Consider the following 18,488-nt stretch of genomic DNA (forward strand, 5'->3'; position numbering starts at 1 on the left):
TAACTCCAAGTGATTTGTCAAAAGCTGTGACTCACTGGAGCAAACCTCACAGATCAGTCTCAGAAGGGACAGATTACTGCAGTCCACCTTAAAACCAACAGGTCATAAAAAGGGAACAGTTGTAATTTCATAATGTCCCACAAGATGGCAGGCACGAGTTTTGGAAATCCCCCACACTGCTGGATTGATTTTCCATGACTAAATGGACCAGTCACAGCTTTGGCCAGCAGGGGGCACCTTTTCCATCACATCTGGGAGCCTGTGAAGGTGGAGCCCGTGAGCCACTTCCCCGAAGGAGGCAGCACTGCCGCAGCGATGTATTGTGGTGACAATGGTTCTCCCGCTTGCTAATCCCGGGTCAGAGCTGCAACTTAATGACATGAACAGTTTTAGGTGTCATTTGAATGTAGTGGCGCTGGACACTATCTTCTTTTTTCTGTTGAATTTAATCCGTGGACCGACACTGATGAAAAGAGGTGATTAAGATTGACATCTGTCCACATCCGGATGACTTTTATTCACAGGGATTAATGGTTTACCACTGATTAACCACTAGGATCCAAAACCTCAGAGGAATTGCTATTCAGTTTTGTAAAAGCATGTTGGCCATGAATGTTAAGGTAACAATAAACGTGCTGTCATTAAATAAAACGGTGCAGGATGCATCCTTCTGCTACTGGTAATATACAGTATATACAGTATATTTGTCCAGTGGTGGATTTAGTGAAGTACTGTGGTTTTTGCATGAGGAATTACTTCATTGTGTATTTTCATCCTCTACATTTAAGACAGGCATATTGCACCTCTTACTCCACTGACAGATGTAGTGACTTTAACAGATTAGTATTATATGATAATCTTGAGGTTGTTTAGATTCATTTAAATGCTGCTTGCACGTTGAATCATCAATTATATCAATCAAATGCAAACAACAGTCTTTAAGGGGCCAATGTTCTTTATATAACATATATTGCTATTGTTTAGGTCTGTACACAGCAAAATCCTTAGAGTTAATTTTCCGGTGTAAGTGTTGAGTTGAAATCACACTGCAAAAAGTTGATTCAACTGTCAATTGTACGAAAGAGCTGGAGTCATTATCCAGTGTCAAGATTCATTTGCAACACTTAGTAGAGTTAAATTAACTCTTTGATGGGATTGAAATGTAACTGCACAGTGTCACACTTCTGGGTATCAGGCTTAACTCCATGTAATATGGCACAAGGATTGGTGAGGATGCGCCAGGAACCACAGGGTTGTTAGTTTGAACCCTAGCTTACCCATGTTCCATGTCAAAGTGTCCCTGAGAAATACATCTAACCCCTAATGGCTCTGTGGGCTAAAATGTAAACTCCATGTGCTAAAAATGCAACACAAGTTGCTTTTGATAAAAGCATCAGCTAAATGACGTTGTATTCAACACTGAGCAGATATATTTTGACACTTATTCTGAGTTAAATTGTTAACAGAGTGTTGATTTAACACTGACAAGATTGGCACAATATAAACACCAGCTTAGAGTTAAAATTGAAATTTGCTGTGTACTTACGTTATGTTCAATGGTTTTCTTTCTTACCAAAAAGAAGAATATTATTTAGAATATTATTTTTTGATTACTTCTTCCACCAGTGCTTCTGGCCACATAGTGACAATAATAACATGTGGATAAGGATAGTGAGGAATTTGCAATATTCAAAACACATGTACTACAAATAAAACATATTGATGCATTTGCAATATGAACAACACAGACGCGAAAATATTTAAATATATAGATTTTATGTACATATATTCATGTGGATGACTAGAAAAGAAACACTATATTCTCACAAAGGAATGATTCTGCAGAGTCATTTTCTTAAGTCAAATAATAATTTGATACAAAATTACTAAAATAAATAAAACTCATCTTATTGTTTTCTTTATTCACACACACACCAGTTGTACACACAATAAATTACAAGTTCAGTGCTGTGTTTTCTTTCCCCACTGGAAGAGTCAGAGTAGATTGTATGTGTGTGTGTGTGTGTGTGTGTGTGTGTCAGGGTTTCTGAAACCATTAAATGCTTTTGGAACTGATGGGTTATTTCTCTATGCCTGTATGTGTGTGTTTCTGTGTAAATATGCTTGAATTACTAACATGTATATGAAAGATCTACTCTTTGTACAAAAATATCTACATTGTGTAAATAAATGTGAATGTGTGAGGCAAGAAGAGAGAACGGAGGGTGAGTGGTATGTTGACCCGGGTCATGTACTTTCGGAAGACCTTCCTTACAGTTGTGTTTTTTTCCAGCACAGGTGCCAGATGGGGAGGCTTGCCACACAGGAAAATGTAATGTAAACAATTATAGGCAGGTATGTATTTAAGTACATTTGATATGTAATGTATGTTGCATACACTCTTAATGTGTCCTTAAATAACCAAATCAAAGGATGATATTGTGAGATTTGGTGCAGGATATTCAGGACTAAGTTCCCCAAAAATAACCACAAAAGTAAATCTCCTCACTTACACCTACTGGTAAATTGTTGTTGTTTTTCTACTTGGTAAAAAAATACATTTTACATTTAGATTAACTTTCCTGAGAGTAAGAAAAGATTGACACCACACTCATATATGTCTGTTCAATATGAAGCTAGAGCCAGGAGTGTTAGTTTAGCACGAAATGGGCAAATTGTTGTTATTACGCTCTGTTTGTCGCTCTGATTAAGCAAACTATATTGAGCTGTATTAGGAGATTGTAGTTGCTGTTTTTTTTTCATTCTTTTGGGCACAAACCCTTTCCCTTGGCTACAAGCATTAATGCTGACCTAGGCTAACTATTTCCAGGCTCTAGTCTAAGGAATGAGCATGGTATCACTCTTCAGATCTATTTCTTAGCGAGAAAATTAATCAAGTATACTTTGTCACACAGTTTCTTTAGAACAGCTGCAATATCAATTTCCACAACCAGGGTCCCAGAGCATCTGCGCTATTTCTTTAGCAGGAAGTACCTACACGTGATTGATTGACGGTGAAGTCTGTGGATTGTCTGAAGTGAATGGGTGAGTGACAATATGTAGTGTAAAAGCACTTTGAGTGGTTGGAAGACTAGAAAATACAGGTACGGTCCAGTTACCATTAAGCATTGTTTTTTCATTAAATGGTAAATGCCATTTTTAGAAAGCAGTTATAAAGGTGAATGCTGTTTATCAACTGGGGGCTTCCTCGATTCTGTGTATTTTGGGTCAACTGACCCTTTAAACCATCTACTCTGTGGCACATTCTGAATGTTTTTTGAAATTTGACAAACACCACCCATCAGAGTTCGAAACAGATAAAACAATAATTTGCAAATGCAGAATGTAAAGTAGTAAAACAGAGAATGAGAAATGAAAAGACAAAAAAGTAAATTGCATAAAGACATTATTGACGGCATTAGTATCGCCATCGCTGTCGTTGCGAGTATCAGGGGCTCACATTGTCACACTAAACAGATAAACAGACCAAAAAACGGATATTCGGCGCCACGACAAAACAAGATGGCCGCTATCCTTCCAGCACCAGCATAAAGTCTGATCCAAACGGAACCAAGTGAGGAAGCCTCAAGAGGGCACATGTTCACGGTACATGTTGGGTGTGCTTTAAACACAGGCCTGGATGAATGTGCACTGAACACACACACACACACACACACACTATGAACACAACGACGCACACACATCCGCACGCAAAAAACAATCAGGCCTGGCCCCCGAACCTGTGAGTCATCTTTAGCCTCCATAAAGTTAAGGAGTGTCAAGGTTAATGCGCCCCTTTGTCAATTGTTGTGGAGTTTGTCGCCGGGGGGGGGGGGGGGGGGGTGGCGGCGTATGCGTCCATCCCCTCACACCATGCTAGTGTCAAGTCAACGCTGCGCAGGTGACTTGTGTCCTCGGGGGGAGGACTTGTGGAACTTGAGCCATTCATTCTTGCTCACCAGTAAGGACAACGAACTGGTCAATTTGCCCATCTTGATCTGCCAGTTTTTCCGTTGGATAGATCAGTCGTATAAAGACACAGAACTCTTACAGTTGGGGAATATGGGTAGCCCCGATTGCCTGTCAATAACACATTCCGGCCTGGGTCATGAAAGTATTTACAGGATGACAAAGACCAGAAGGTATAGGGACCCCACTGTTTTAGTTATAGTGCTGCAAGGATGCACTCAAATTGGTCAATGAAATAAACATCCTGAGCAGTTACTGATTTCACAGGCAGACATGAGGACTTCCGGTGCTTCCCATTGATGGGCATCTTGTCTCGGACACACTGACATGGCAAAAGACAAAAAGTCCACATTCCCACAGTGATTAGAAAAGCAAAAAAAAAAAAAAAACAGGCATGCCAATACAGGGCAACACACGCTGGGCCTCCAAGGGCCAGAGGCTGAAGTAAAGACAATCATCTACTGTCCATGTGGAAATGACATGCAATTTAAGTCGTTAGCTTCGCCACGGCGTTACTTGCAACTATCACAGAGTCCAACATCTGCATAGCTACTATGATTCCAGACATTCTTCGTCTGGGGTCGGGTCGGGTACATCCACGACAATCTGTCTCTGGGTATCTGGTCCACGCGTTTTCAGCCAACAGACACAGTTCTGTTTAAGGTTCTTAAATGGATCGGTCCAGAGTCCCACATCCAGCACTTGAGACCCTTTTATCAGATGTACACATTGAACTCCTTCCGCTTCAACATTTCTTCACCAGACAGTGTCTGAAGGCAGAGGGCCGTGCCCCTAACGTGCAGCCTTTGGACAGTTTCCCATCCTGGTCCTTGCACTGCACAGTCCGGCTCTGCCAGCCGGTGTCACAAGTCCTGGAGCACGTCATCCAGGAGCCCGTCACCCAACGGGGCCCGGGAGCTGGGGTGGAGGGACCCGGAGTTGTCAGCGGCCCCGGGACCAGGACGGAGGGAGCGGAGGAAGTTGTAGTGGTGGTCCTGCCGGTTATGGTGGTGGTTGTGGTGGTTGTGCTAGAGACTCTGGTGGTGCTCTGACCAGGGGTCGACTTCAGGTGTTGGACGAGCAGAGGGGAGGGCTGCTGTGGGGCTGTCCGCTTGGGCGTGAAAAAGCTGTAGCGGACATCCAGAGGCTTTTTGGAGTCTGTCGCTAGAATCTGGACCACCAGGGCCTCCCGGAGGGCCCCGGGACCCATGCTGTGAAGCCACTCGTCCCGCTGGCTCCAGCCGCTGTAGTTGAGCACAGAACCGTTGAGCGGGATGATCGTCTCGGAGGTGGAGATCATGAACTTTCCGTTCAGGAGGTACTCATTGTTGGGCCGGCGGAGGGCCAGGTAGGCGGTGTAGCGGGTCTGGTCCTTGGCCTTGTGCTGGCGAACCTTGACGTGGGTGGAGCCTGCAGGGATCTTCACCACGTCAGTGTAGCCTTTGCTGTTTGGCAACATAGAAAATGAAAGGAATTATTATTATTTCCCAAATGTAGTTATGGATTCTTATTCTTATCTTTGGCCGTTTTTAATGTTTCAATCAATGTTCTTAATTGTTATTGTTATGCCAATTGTAATAATGATCACCCTGAAGACCTCTGTTTCCCTTACCTCTTCTTGGTGAAATTGCCCACGATGCGTATGCATCCTGTGCTGTCCCCTCCACAAATTCCGCACTTGTCAAACTGGAGCTTGGAGCCGATGATGCCGTCGCAGCCGGTCCGTACACACTTCCCCCTCACGCACACCGAGCTGCTGTACGGGCGACACTCTGTGCCGTCTACCACCTGAAGAAGAGCCGACACAGAATTATTTCTCCCATTCCCATTAAAAGGTCCACTGTGTAGGGTCATAGGATCTTTAATCAGAAGTTTATTAGAAAATAATTGCCTAAAATGAAGAATAATTGTGTTTTGTCAGCTTAGATTGAGCCCTTCTTATCTATATAGCCATACACTGCAATCTTCCTTTCTTTCACAAATGACTCACCCTCTGGGAGAACACCACGTAGTATCCTGTCCCTTTTGCTCTGCAGGTCAACTTGCACACGTCCTTGGGGAGGACTCCGGCGTACTTGGGCACCCACTCAACAAACGTCTTCACCCCTTTCGGATCCGTCTGGGGACCGTTGCGCACCTCACATTGCTCCAGCCGGAAACTCTTATCTAGAGAACGGTTCCGTTAGCAGAAGTGAAGAAATGAAGAGCCAAATTATGAATACAGAGAACAGTGCCTTGTGCTACTTTAAACCACGCACGCGTCCTATGGGCTGTCCCACTCACTTGATGTCGGACACGGTGTGACATTGCAGGACCGATAAACGGCTCTCTTTCCCACACAGTAGCGGCCGTTGTTACGCGGCGGCGGGTTGTTGCACAGGCGCTGGGCGAACTGCAACCCGCCTCCGCAAGTCCTGGAGCATCCACCCCAAGGACCCCAGGAACTCCAGCTGCCGTGGTTGGACGCCTGGCAGACGGAGGAGAGGAGAGGGGAAGATGAACGAGGAATTAAGAATTGGGGGAATCGAGGGGAGGAGAGATCAGAGAGTAGAGAAGGATGAAGGGGGAAAAAAGTGTCAATAAAAAAAAAAGAGAGGACGATTAATGCCTATTAGGCATGCTGGTGGTTTTTGCTTGCCAAGCCACGCGTCAAGAGAGATATGTGGTTGAGAAAAATGTGGCATTTGTTGTTGTGGTGTAGAAGAGAGACAGACAGAAAGTGAAGGAGGCCATGCCAATGTGATGAAGCATCTCGTTAAGACAGCATGACTGGATCCGTGGTGCAGGTCACATGCTTCCCACGAGGAACGTTCTGAAGGTAACGTCCTTATTTTTGTGTTTTTCTAAGCAGCGCTCCATGAGTCATTGGTGATATAAAAAAAAAAAAGACTGGATAAGTAGCATTTAACATTTTATGACACCGAGTCGATTTTATAACTCGGCAAAGCTGTCGAGTGGAGTAGTACTTTCCACAGTGAAAGACACTTAATCAGCTATCCTAATACAAGTAACATACTTAGAGGTTAAAAGATTTTACAAAGCAGCAAACTGGTCGTCAAGGCAGGCATTGAAAAGTCTGAACTTGATCCCTGTCCACACACACGGCCGTCTGCCAAGGATCGAGTCGGATCTGACAAATGCCATGTGACAAACACACACAAAAGAAAACATTTTCTTCCTATTCTTTTTGACTTTCCCCCTCTGACACATACGCAAACACACACACACAGCGTCGCCGGCCTGCCAAGAGCGGATTTGGTCCTTGAACTCATCAAGGCCAAATTCAATTTACATCTACTCCAGCCAGGCCAAGAAAACAAATAGCACAGCTGAGCGGTGGCATAAATACTGCAGACCACACAGCAAAACCCCCTGTGACACTCGTCCTTCTCATTACCCCCTTTTAGGTCTCCCTCAGACGGTTCCATGTGGACTTTGAGTGCATCAGCTTTTGGCCGCCTCCACCGTCCTCCGCATCCCGATTCCCACTCACCGAGTAGTGCTTCTTGCGGGTCTTGTCCACGCACTTCCCCTGCAGGCAGATGCGTCCCTTCCCGCACGGCGTTCCCTCCACGGCCGGCAGCTTCTTGGTCAGACACACCATCTGGCCCTGGCGGATCACGGCGCACCACAGGCGCGAGCACACGTCCATGCCCGGGCAGACGGTGTACTCGGGGCCAAAGGCCAGGCGGCACTGACGGACGGCGTCGTAGCTCTGGCCCGGGAGCTCCTCGGGGCCGAGCAGGGGCTGGCGGGGAGGGTCCAGCAGGCACTCGGCTGTGGCAGGAAAGAGTTGGAGGAACTCATTAAAAAAAAAGAAAAAGGGGCTCTGTAATCTGCATACTCTTGCTTTGGCGTTTGTGTATGATTTTTTTTTTCACAAGTGAGGCCTGTGCAACATACCACTCATAAAAATGCCAGAGCAGCAGAAGTCACAGTAGACAATAATATGCTGTTACATGAATTGCGCCGAGAGCAATGGAATTTTTCTGACAGGGCGCCAACAGATGAAGCTCTGCAGCCGTGGAGATTGACACCTTTGATCATAATCAGAATCAGCTTTATTGGCCATGTATGCCACGTATGGAATTTGACTCCCTTGTTTTCCACATACTGTTCAGCTCATCTGAGCTACTCAGCCACACTTTTTAAAACCGTGGTGGCATTTTAAAAAATGACTCTCCATGAGCACATCAAAGCTCTGTTGGGTAGTAAAAGCAACACTCACCGTTGCCGTCGTCGAAGAAGTCCGTGATGGTGGCCGAGGTGCAGCGGCTCCAGGGTTTGGAGGCGTCGATGGAGGTGAGGATGGAGGACATGAGCCGCTTGTCGCTGTTCACGCCGAAGCGCTCCTCGCAGAACTTGGAGTCGTCGTGCGACAGACCCAGCAGGTGACCTGAGGGATGCACGGAGTTCAGGAGAGACGAGGGCGTGTTCCCGGACCAAGAGCTTGGCTAAGCGGGTCAGAGATTACTCATCAGCATGAGCGACGTGCATGGCATGCCCTGGCGTGTGCCTATCTTTGTTTGTGTGTGTGTGTGTGTGTGTGTGTGTGCCTACCTATCTCATGCGCCACGGTAAACGCGGCGTGCAGCCCGTCGTCCTCGATGACGGCGCAGCTCCTCTCCGGGGAGCAGATGGTGCCGACGTCGGCCATGCCGAGGGTGTCGCAAGAGTGGTGGCCGCAGAGGTCCTGGACAAAGGGAGCGCTGTTAGTTTACCTTGGGGTTAGGGTCACTTTTGAACACATGGCCTGTCGCAAAATAGTTACACGTGCCACAAATGCCGAAATGAATATGAGCGAAAAAACTCATCCTACTTGATGCGACAGAAACTCAATGGGCGGATATTGGCCGCTTTGATGGCCCGACTCCCTCAGGCATTGGATCGTTGGTTCCAAAAATCCCTTGCCACTACACATCCCATGATTCATGCTTCTGAGAGTCCAGTGCTGGCACTCGGTAAAATAAGTCAGAGGCGGCATATTCGAGTCATTTTCTGTGTATTTTACAATGAGAAACTCTTTTTCTCCCAACTGCTTTTTAACACCTTTACCCGCCTCGGCCTCCACCACCTCTCCGACCGCCACATCGGTTTCTAGAGTGCACGGCATCGATCGCTTCTGTTGATTCCCACACATGTCCATGCACATGAGGCCTCTTGGGGGGACATTGATCAGCTAATGGTTCCACCACATCGCAGCCCGGGGCACTGATGCACATATCCAAACGTGCACCCCGCGCTCGGTCTCTCTCTGTCTCTCTCTCTCTCTCTCCTGTGGAGAGGATGAATCGTCACGCTAAGTGGTGCTGACAGGCCTGCTGGCTCTGGAGAGGCTGTTTACTGTGTTGCCGGCTGCTCAGGTTTGAAACAAACTGCCTTGTGTTCTGCCCTCACGCTCACATACACATGACTGACTGGGTGGGACCACCTCTCTCTCTCTCTCTCTTTCACAAACACACACATGACTAAAGAAGGTACATGTAAGTAAATGGTTGCATATAAATACATCGCATGTGCAACAGACACAAATAGGCGGACAGAAATCAGAAAGACAGTGTGTGCTTCTGCCAAGTGACTGCTGGATACACAAGAGGCCAACAAAGCTGCATGCAAGGAAGTTTCTCTTGACTTTTTCCTAGTGCAGAAAAGCTACGGCCAACTACGGAAGGAGGCCTCCATTTCATTTATTTATTCATTCAAAAAAAAAACAGTGGGAGGATAAAAAGTAGAAAAATGTCAATATCCCCAGAGAAATGAAATGATGACGCGTGGAAAACACCAGGCACGACCCCAAAACTCACATCCCTATCTACGCATAGTTTACCTCTCCTAAAAAGAGAGAGGAAGAGAGAAATAAGCATGGTAATCAGACGCTCGGGAGGGAGGATGCCGGATATGAAAGAGAAGAACTTAGAGAACAAGGAGTTACAGAAATATTGGCAAAAATAACATGAGAGCAGGTGGCAAGCTGGTTATGAAGGTCACGAAGCGATCAGAGCCGTGTGTGGGTGTGTAATAAGACCACTTGCAATCTAAGCCAAGGCTTGTGTTAAGCAAACAGCCAGCCAGACCCAGACATCCACTCAAACCTCTCGTGCAGAGTGAGTTTAGCCCCCTCTGTGTGGTGAAAACGCCCAGCAGGCCGATCGCAATGGACCTGCTGATCAAAAGCAACAGAAGAACTAAGGGGTGAGGGGGAGGACGGGGTTGAACTCTCTGGCCAGTCGCGTATACCGACGGAGCCTGGGCGTCGAGGTTTTTCGGGATCCGAGAGCGCTGTCTGCACGTTGTCAACATGCACCAGACGAAGTGTAGCACGTGTGAAATCTCGGGAGGAGTTAAAAACAAATAGAGGGACGAGCTGCGATGGGGGCGAGGGCTGGGAAATGTACACTTTAATGCACGGAGACACGTAAACACACGGAGGAGGTGTAGGACAAGCGCACAGTTAAGGGAGGAGTCCAAACTACACACTGTCACAAGGTGGTGTTTCACACACCTGTGGAGATGGATTGAAGTGTGTGTAGCTGCACACTGGGTCCCTGCAAGCTTTTATGGTTTATCCATGAATCCATTTAATTTGCATTTTGGCAGGTGAGATATTCCTGTCAATGATGTTGTTCTTTTGACCGTGGAATCATCAGCTCAAAGTGTATTGCTGTATTTCTTTTTCTCCAACCGCATGTTGATCCAAGACGTTTCTGGTACAGAAAATAGTCACAGAAATCAAACAGAATTGATGACTTGAAGCTTGACATCTAGACTCTCGGATGAGACCACGGCTATCACAACGATGGGGGGTCCTGTATTCAGTGTGAATCAATCACAGTCTGCTAAATGCACTTGATTCTAAAATGAAGTGCCACATTTGGCTTCCGTTATTTAGCACCCCAAGTGTCTACAAGTCCATCTAAAGATCAGAGCTAATGCTGCGGCATCAGATAGCAGCGTTGAACACAAACGAGTGTGTAAATCCCTCTCCGGTGTCTCCGCAGCCATCTCCGGCCAACTTACAGTGGGGCTTTTGTCCGCTCTAAGAGCTCACAACAAGCCAACACAGCCATGCACGGCACTTCATGTTCCCACATACACAGACACGCACCCGGAACAGTCGCAGTTCCCCCCCCCCCCCCCCACCACCACCCCCACCCCTCCTCAATGTGCCCCGTTGTTTTGTTCCGGTGCTGCTATGTGTGGAACTGGGTGACACCACCGTACGGGTCAGCTCACCGCGGGTACGGTGCGTTGGAGTAATTGGACCTGGCCACAAAGAGACAAGTTCCCTCCAGCCCTGGGCTCCCTTGCCGAACCCCCACCACCCACACCCACCCTCCCTCCCTCCTCCTTCTCTCATATGGGAACAATGGACAGCCCTGACTTCACAGCCCCAGTCTTCAATGAGCTTCGGTTCTAGTTCCCTACTTTATAGTGGCTCCAAATGGTTATTTATTTTCACGGAATACTTGACAACTCCGGCGTATTAGGCCGTTTCCTGTAACACGTCTGAACTATGACATAAGTTCCAGAGAAAGTCACAAGAAAGTCACTTGAAAAAATGTTTTTGGCGAAACGGAGCGAGGCACCGCAGGCAAACAATCTCTAATTACTCTATCCTGTTTATAAAAATGACCGACCTAACTGGGGAGCCACAGTTAGGTCGGAGAAAGAAAATACGCCCGTCCTCCCGCAGGGTTTAGCTGTGAGCCCACCTCAGATGTCGGATTGTTCAAATGACCAACGTGGTAATGTGAAGGTAACCTAAAGCACTCAGCTGCAACACGGCCTCCTGAAAATAGCTTTTTATAGCCAGGGTCTAAAGGTCAAAATTAAAGTGGCTGCTCTGTTTGGCTTACTAAGGTCGCGACCCCGAGGTGGGAATCAGGGCCCCGCCTCGTACGGTTCCTCGGAGGAGGCCTCTCGTGTCAACAGGTGACATCTACAGTATGACCCCCCCCCCACAAGTTCAATTGTGAAGAGGAGATGTGTGTGAGTGAAGGTCTGTAGACAGGTTTGTGAATAATGGAAGCGCTGTGACAGTTGAGACCCCGCCTTCTTATGACCATTTGTATGATAGAGGGTTGTACAGCACAGTACAATTGGACCACTTGGAGATGAAAAGGTATCAAATCAAGTGGATTGGGTTTTTTTTTAGGGTGAAAAAGAGTATTTAAATAGGATCAAAGCCAAATAAGAACAGATAGGAATCTGTTGTCATGTTTCATTAGATCCAGGTCCAGCATGACTCCCTGCCTTCCCGTCCCTCGTGGAGGTCTCTGGGTAGCTGCTTTCATGCCCTCCTGACCCCTCCAAACCAAACCACCGGAAGATAACTCGATCTACGGCCTGGACTCGGTCAGTCTTGCCTGTGCGGGTGTGTCGGCAACGGGGTCATTAAGCAGCCACGGGGAGGTTGGCGACCTCAGGTATGCGAAAGCCAAAGCATGGCCGCGCCAACAGGGATCGGGACGCTCCCAGACGATATCAGGGTAACACCCCTGCTCCTCGCTTTCTCCAGCCAAGGGCCACGACAAGACCTCGCATGAGCCGAACACGCCACGACCCGAGGAGAGCTGAGCTGCAATGCAAGAATGCAATGCCGACCCGCCGCTGCCTTGCGGTTCCTCGAACTGGCAGGGAGGGGCGCGGGAGGAGAGGGGAGAGGACCGGCACGAGAGAGACAGGATGCACGAGTGTGGTCTGGGGGAAACGTGGGGCTTCTCGCCGGGTTGATGAGTTTGTTTTTTCTGACACCCTCGAGCGGCCGACGGACGGTGGAAAAGTAGCTGGGGAAAAAATGTGCAGACTGGAGTGATAAGACAGGGGGGGAGGAAAGAATGGGGGGGGGGGGGGGGGGAGGGAACTGCAAGGCTTGGATGACTACCTAATTAACTGCAGTTTCGAGGGAGTTTTAGAGACATTTCTGCAATGCATCCGGCAGCTGATTTCAAACCCCCTGCCCCGGGAAGAATGTGCGTGCACGCCCACGGACACGCGCCTCACATCACAGACTTGGCGGCCTTCGGGCTGTCAGGGGACTGGGAGAGGGAGGCTGGAGACAGAAGAGCATGCCTAGAATAACACCAGGCAAAGGAAATAGTTGTTTTGTTTTTTTTTATCCGTGGACTTTTACGCATGACAGATTCAGCGAAAAAGAAGCCCGGAGGCAGTAAAAAAAAAAAAGCCAACCGAGAAGGGCTGGATTCATGTGGGAGTATGCTTGTGCAGTCCTCATTTCTGGTCATGGACTGTGATGCAAATGTGGGCATGTGGTTCGCGGTGGGCCAAAACAAACCGCGTTGCCGTTATGTGACAACGTTAGTGTGTGTCAGCTGTTTTTCACTCAGATATACACAATGAGTCCAGTGCTCAGCTACAGCCCCTGACGTCACACGGCATTGACGGCGGAGCGGGTGCGTTTCGGTGGAGTTTTTTTGTTTACCTGCCTGGTGAAGAGGATGGCGGCGTCGTGGTGCTGATGGTGGTCGTCGTCCAGCTGGTTCTGCTGGTTCTGCCACTTACAGAAGCTCTTGAGCGTGGCCGCCGCGTTCTTGGACACGTCCAGGCCCTTCTCCTTCTCGGTGACCACGGCCACTCTCACCACCGACAGCCGGATGGGGTTCTCGATGCTCGCGTGGCCGTACAGCTTGGAGGCGATGGCGGCGAGTGTGAGCAGGTAGTGGTTTAAGTCCTTGCCGTATTTCTGGACCATGGTCTCGTCAGCCACCAGGAGCAGCTCCACGTGCCTGGCGCGAGAGACCGACCGCTTGCTCCGCGCGCCGTGCTCCAGGGCAGCCGCTCTGGCAAGCCGGCTCCACCGCGTCCGCTCACGCGCGCTCCCCTCTCCGTCCCGTCTCCCCTTCCCGCGACCCCTGACCCGGCGCCTCCCCGCCGCGTCCCCGCGTCCTTTGCGCCCGTCGCGCGTGCCGCAGCTCTCGCGCCCCTCGCGCATGGCCTCGAAGCTAAAACTCTCGCGCGTAAACACGTGGAGCGCGCTCTCTGCGTCCTTGTCCTGCAGCGCGCGCATGTCGTGCTCCTGTCCCTTCGCCCTGATGATGGGCGCGATGGTGTAGCGCGCGTGGTCCACAGCGAAGAAGCCCTCGAGACCCCCGCGGCAGAGGTTAAAGACGGCCAGGGACTCAGGGTTAGAGTCGACTGTACCGCGGTACACGCACTCCCGCTGCATTGTCGCGTGGCTGTCCCCCATCATAGCGAGCACATACTGGGGGCTGAAATGATGCGACAGCACCAACTCGTCCCTCTCCAAGTCCAGCTGAAACCTGCTCCCATCCAGATACACCAGGTAGCCCACCTTCCCTCCTCCGTGGTAAATCCGGTCAATGGTACGCAGGACCCCGTCTGTCCTCCGGGCAGGTGTGAGAAGCGACCCGTTCGCAGGTGGAAGATAGAAACCCTGGAAAGTGGAAAGCCCGGCTCCCAGCTCCAACTCCACGACGCACAGCAACAGTAGCCGAAACCAGAGCATACCCTCGGCCTGAGCACCAAAGATCCGCGCCATTGTTCATTCCAACTCAAAGCACACCTATGGATCCCTAAAACAAAGAGACAACTTTAAGTGCGGGTTCCTCCAAAAAGCGCATCCTCCCGGTGTCCAAATTCGGCACGAAAAAGCGCATAGTCGTAACCAGAAGGCAAGCAAGCAGAGGGAATTGAGGAGAGGACAAAAAGGAAAGAAAAAGAAAAAGAGCAGCAGAAATGAACTGTGTGCAGGCTGGAGAGCACTGAACTGAACTTGGAGAACAAAAACACAAAGTTTGCTCTTAATAGGACCCGCAGAGGAAAAGTCCTGCCCCCTTTGCGCTCAATCACCACTACTCCACCCCCCCTCTTCTCTCTCTCTCTCTCTCGATCTCTCTCTCCCCCCCTCCCTCCCTCTCTTCCTCAAATCAGAGTGAAGTCAAGTGCTGGAGGAGAGGAGGGAAACCTAAACAATGCTGTCACTGGAGTATTTCCCATTGCCTCAGCAAAGAAGATGAGACTGTTAAGTCCATCAAAATCGGGGGAAAAATGCACCAAAACCTCACCCCTTCCGTTGAGGGATAAATCCTAATTGGTGACATCGCCCCCTTCTCGTTAACTTCATTATATCAACATCACTTGTAGCCATATATAAAAAAAAATGAAAAAAAGTTGCCACTCCCAGCATCAACACCATTTATTGCAACCATTAAACACCAGCCGTGTTATTTTTACACTTTTACCACTTTGACTCCTTTAATAATTGAAGCTTGGAAGTCTAACATAACTCGACTGGTGAGTTGCAGCAAACTGGAGGGGAATGGATAATTTATGGCTGTTCCCCGGACAAGAGTTGTGGCAGTTTGCCGCTCCCGATGTGGGACATTTAATGCGAGCATGGATTTACATTAGATGCTGTGCTTGTGTATAAGAGAGTGAAATAAACTGTGTGTGTGTGTGTGTGTGTGTGTGTGTGTGTGTGAGAAAGAGAGTTTGGCAGATGTGCGACTGTCCTGCTGTGGGATCTGTTTTGATTATTCATTGTACCTTTCGGGAAGTGTGTTTGGCGGTGCCAGTGGGATGTCATACTTGTGTGCCGAGAGGGATTTTGCCGTGCATACCTCATGGGGCTGAAGTCTAACACCCCCCCCCTTCCGCCCCCCCACACACTCCAAAAATTCCATGACACTGGTCATTTGTTGAGTCACCTGCTATTACCTCTGTACACCACAGCCAGCGGGGGAGTTCAGTTGTGTGTCTGAGTCCTGAGAGGGTGGCCTGTATGTGTGGATACACACAGAGAAACCCCCCCACCCCCCCCGAGAGCAGATACCCGCCCATCTCGTCATCACCCCTGCTGCTAATCTAAAGCCCCTTACAACTGAGTGGTGTGGGTAGCGTGGCCTGGCGCTTTGCGAGGACGCAGCCAAGGAGTGGGCGTGACAGCATCCGGGGGGGGGGGGGGGGGGGGGGAAGCAGGACACCGTGTGCTGCCAATGTAAGCCTCTGCCCCCCCCCCTCTGTCCAAACCCACCATGGTATGGTCCACGCACAAAACATCTCACATCGAGGATGCACTCTGTATTCAAATAAGCGTCCAGAGGAAAATTGACAGTGGTACCACAGAAGGCCTGCATGGCTGGGGGGGGGCTTTGGGCCCCTTCGAAAATCTCTACTATCCAGTGTCTCGAGCTGAACATCACGTCCAAAACCAACTGTTATGCAACGCACCTCCCACCACCCGTCTCTTTTTCCTCTCTGTCCTCACGTCTCTCGTCTTCCAACTCCCCCATCGCCTCACCCCCCGCTGCCGGCTGCATCTCCTTCACACCAAACTGTCAAGCGTATTACCTCCAGGAAAAGAAGAAAAAAAAAAAACTGCTTTGAAAGACAGGGCGACCTCGAGCGGTGTCTGTGTGAGGATGTTTGATCAGGACGGAGTTACGTCAAGTAGGACACTCTGCACTTGTGCACAAGTGTATGTTGCGTTTGTCCTCGTGTGTATGCACAGAAAAGATTGTCGATGCATGTGTTGAAATGTCCTGCAGCTGCAAAACGGTGGCGCTGAGCAAAAATTAGGCAATTTTCGAGAGCGTCTCTGAATGATAACACTAAAACGACACACACTCTGAATCACATCCCTACTCTGTCCCTCTCACCCTCCCTCTCCCCTCTCTCCTCTTCTCTAATACTCAGCCCATTGGATCGTTTTTAATCCCTATCATCTAAAACACGAGATGTATGCCAAAGCAACCGTATGCACATAAAGCGCCCCCCGTTATCCACCCACACACACACACACACACACACACACACACACTCTATCCCGGATCACGCGTGTGAAGGGGGCTGCATACAGTATTGAGCATCACAAAAACAAGTTGTGCGTTTGTGTGTGAACCTGCGTGCCGAGCCACGTGTGTGTGTGTGTGTGTGGGACCGGCCCACTTCCTACGGTGGCTGGGAGGGAAATCCAATACGGTTAATCGACAGGCCGAGCCTTTTACATAACCGCCATGCTCTCTCTAAGTGGTGGTGTCAAAATCCCCTGCCCCCTCCTGCAGAGTAACTCGCCTGACTCCCTCTCCTCCTCTGCGCACACACACAGACACACACACACACCACTCTGGTGCTCCATCTCTCCCTCAGTCCTTCTCTTCTATCCCCTTCATGGGTGTTAAACCTGTAATTCCCATTAGGATGAAAACGCTTGTGTTTGATGTTGTGTAGGATGTTCTTGTGTTCGTTGAGCGGTGTGTGTGTGAGTGTGTGTGTTTACTCTCTCATTCTCTTCCATCCCTCCATCATTTCTTCTTTTTGTAGAAACCAGGTGTGTGCTTAGCATCGGTTACCATGGCGCAGAGGGAGGGAGAAACATCCCCTGCAGCTATATGCTCCACCAGGTTTATCCTGTTCAGGGGACCACACACACACACACACACACACACATCTACACGCACAGGTGGCATCTCACTTTTGTCTTTTGCAAGAAATGAACACAAAGTCAACAGAAACTCCTTTATCCACAATATAAATATATATCCATATAAAAAAAGAAAAAAATGATGGATTATTAAAAAAAGAGGCACGTAAATACAGCTGTAAACAGAGAGCAGATGGGCTATAAATTAATTTCGCAGTTTCAAGTTTGTTAATGGATTCATCTTTGAACATGTTAAACCTCCAACAGTCACTCAAGACATCGCCTATTACTGCATGTTACACTTAAACATACTCTCATTAAAACAAAATCCAGTTAATCCTTTCAGGTCTACAATAAAAATAATTAAAATGATGGTTTTGTCAACAAAGTAGCAGCAATACTTGTACTAGTACTTGCGGAGTCCGACCCTACGATTGCGTTTCACTCAGCTGGATAGATCAGTTATTTTTGGTACAGTACAAAGAGGTTTGATTCTTTAATCCGTCAAGAAAACTTGCATTTGAGATGAGAGGCTCCCAAAAAAAAAAACCAGTCCCCCCCCCCCCCCCCCCCCGCTTACTTTTAGAGGAGTAAAACAGCTGAAAACAGTTACTTGACATATCAATAATTTAAGCCATGATGCCATGCATGATGCATTGGCAGTAAAATAACCTCTCGCGTTACACGTTCTGAGGGGGAGGCCCGCTTTGAAGCACTCGGGCTCCGTGATATGGCGATCACAGATGGTAAAACACGCACACGTCCAGACAAATCACTGTATGAAGACACACGTCTGACTCACGGAGTCATCGGAGGACAGCGGCTCCCGGAACCTGTTCAGTGAAAGGTCAAGGAGAAGCGTGCAGTGATCTCTCACAGAGAGTAGAGTGAAGGGCCAGAAGTTATTTACCCCCCACCCCCCCCCCCCCCCTGCGCCTTGGCTACCTACATGGGGCTTTTATCACATGGTCCGCACGCACAGGGATGAGACTAGTCCATTAAAGAAAAGACTTGAAGCAGAGGAGGAGCATCTGTGAGGGTCGTCGGGGAAGCCAACTCTTGTAACCGGTAACATGCAGACGGGGGTAAAGTCAGCTGCGTCACCCCCCCCCCCCCG

General features: G+C 48.8%; 1 protein-coding gene across 1 annotated transcript; it reads right to left on the reverse strand.

Annotated features, from left to right (window-relative positions):
* Positions 1-1,759: 1,759 nt before the first annotated feature.
* LOC119215411 (A disintegrin and metalloproteinase with thrombospondin motifs 5) lies at positions 1,760-18,475 on the reverse strand. Its single transcript, XM_037467568.2, has 9 exons — positions 17,228-18,475; positions 13,412-14,522; positions 8,530-8,662; positions 8,198-8,365; positions 7,463-7,746; positions 6,253-6,436; positions 5,960-6,135; positions 5,582-5,757; positions 1,760-5,414 (listed from the first exon to the last, which is right to left on the reverse strand). The coding sequence occupies exons 2-9, from the start codon at positions 14,486-14,488 to the stop codon at positions 4,715-4,717; spliced, it is 2,898 nt and encodes a 965-aa protein (XP_037323465.2). The 5' UTR covers positions 14,489-14,522; positions 17,228-18,475; the 3' UTR covers positions 1,760-4,714.
* Positions 18,476-18,488: the final 13 nt, after the last annotated feature.

This window comes from Pungitius pungitius, chromosome 3 (genome assembly GCF_949316345.1).
Source record: "Pungitius pungitius chromosome 3, fPunPun2.1, whole genome shotgun sequence".
Taxonomy (NCBI): domain Eukaryota; kingdom Metazoa; phylum Chordata; class Actinopteri; order Perciformes; family Gasterosteidae; genus Pungitius; species Pungitius pungitius.

What these genes read in the sequence shown, in the direction of transcription:
- LOC119215411 (XM_037467568.2), bottom strand. Translation starts at nt 14,488, where the DNA reads ATGGCGCGGATCTTTGGTGCTCAGGCCGAGGGTATGCTCTGGTTTCGG. An exon ending in CACACCGTGTCCGACATCAA is followed by an intron (nt 6,136 to 6,252) that starts GTGAGTGGGACA and finishes ACCGTTCTCTAG; the next exon opens with ATAAGAGTTTCCGGCTGGAG. An exon ending in ACGTGGTGTTCTCCCAGAGG is followed by an intron (nt 5,758 to 5,959) that starts GTGAGTCATTTG and finishes GCTCTTCTTCAG; the next exon opens with GTGGTAGACGGCACAGAGTG.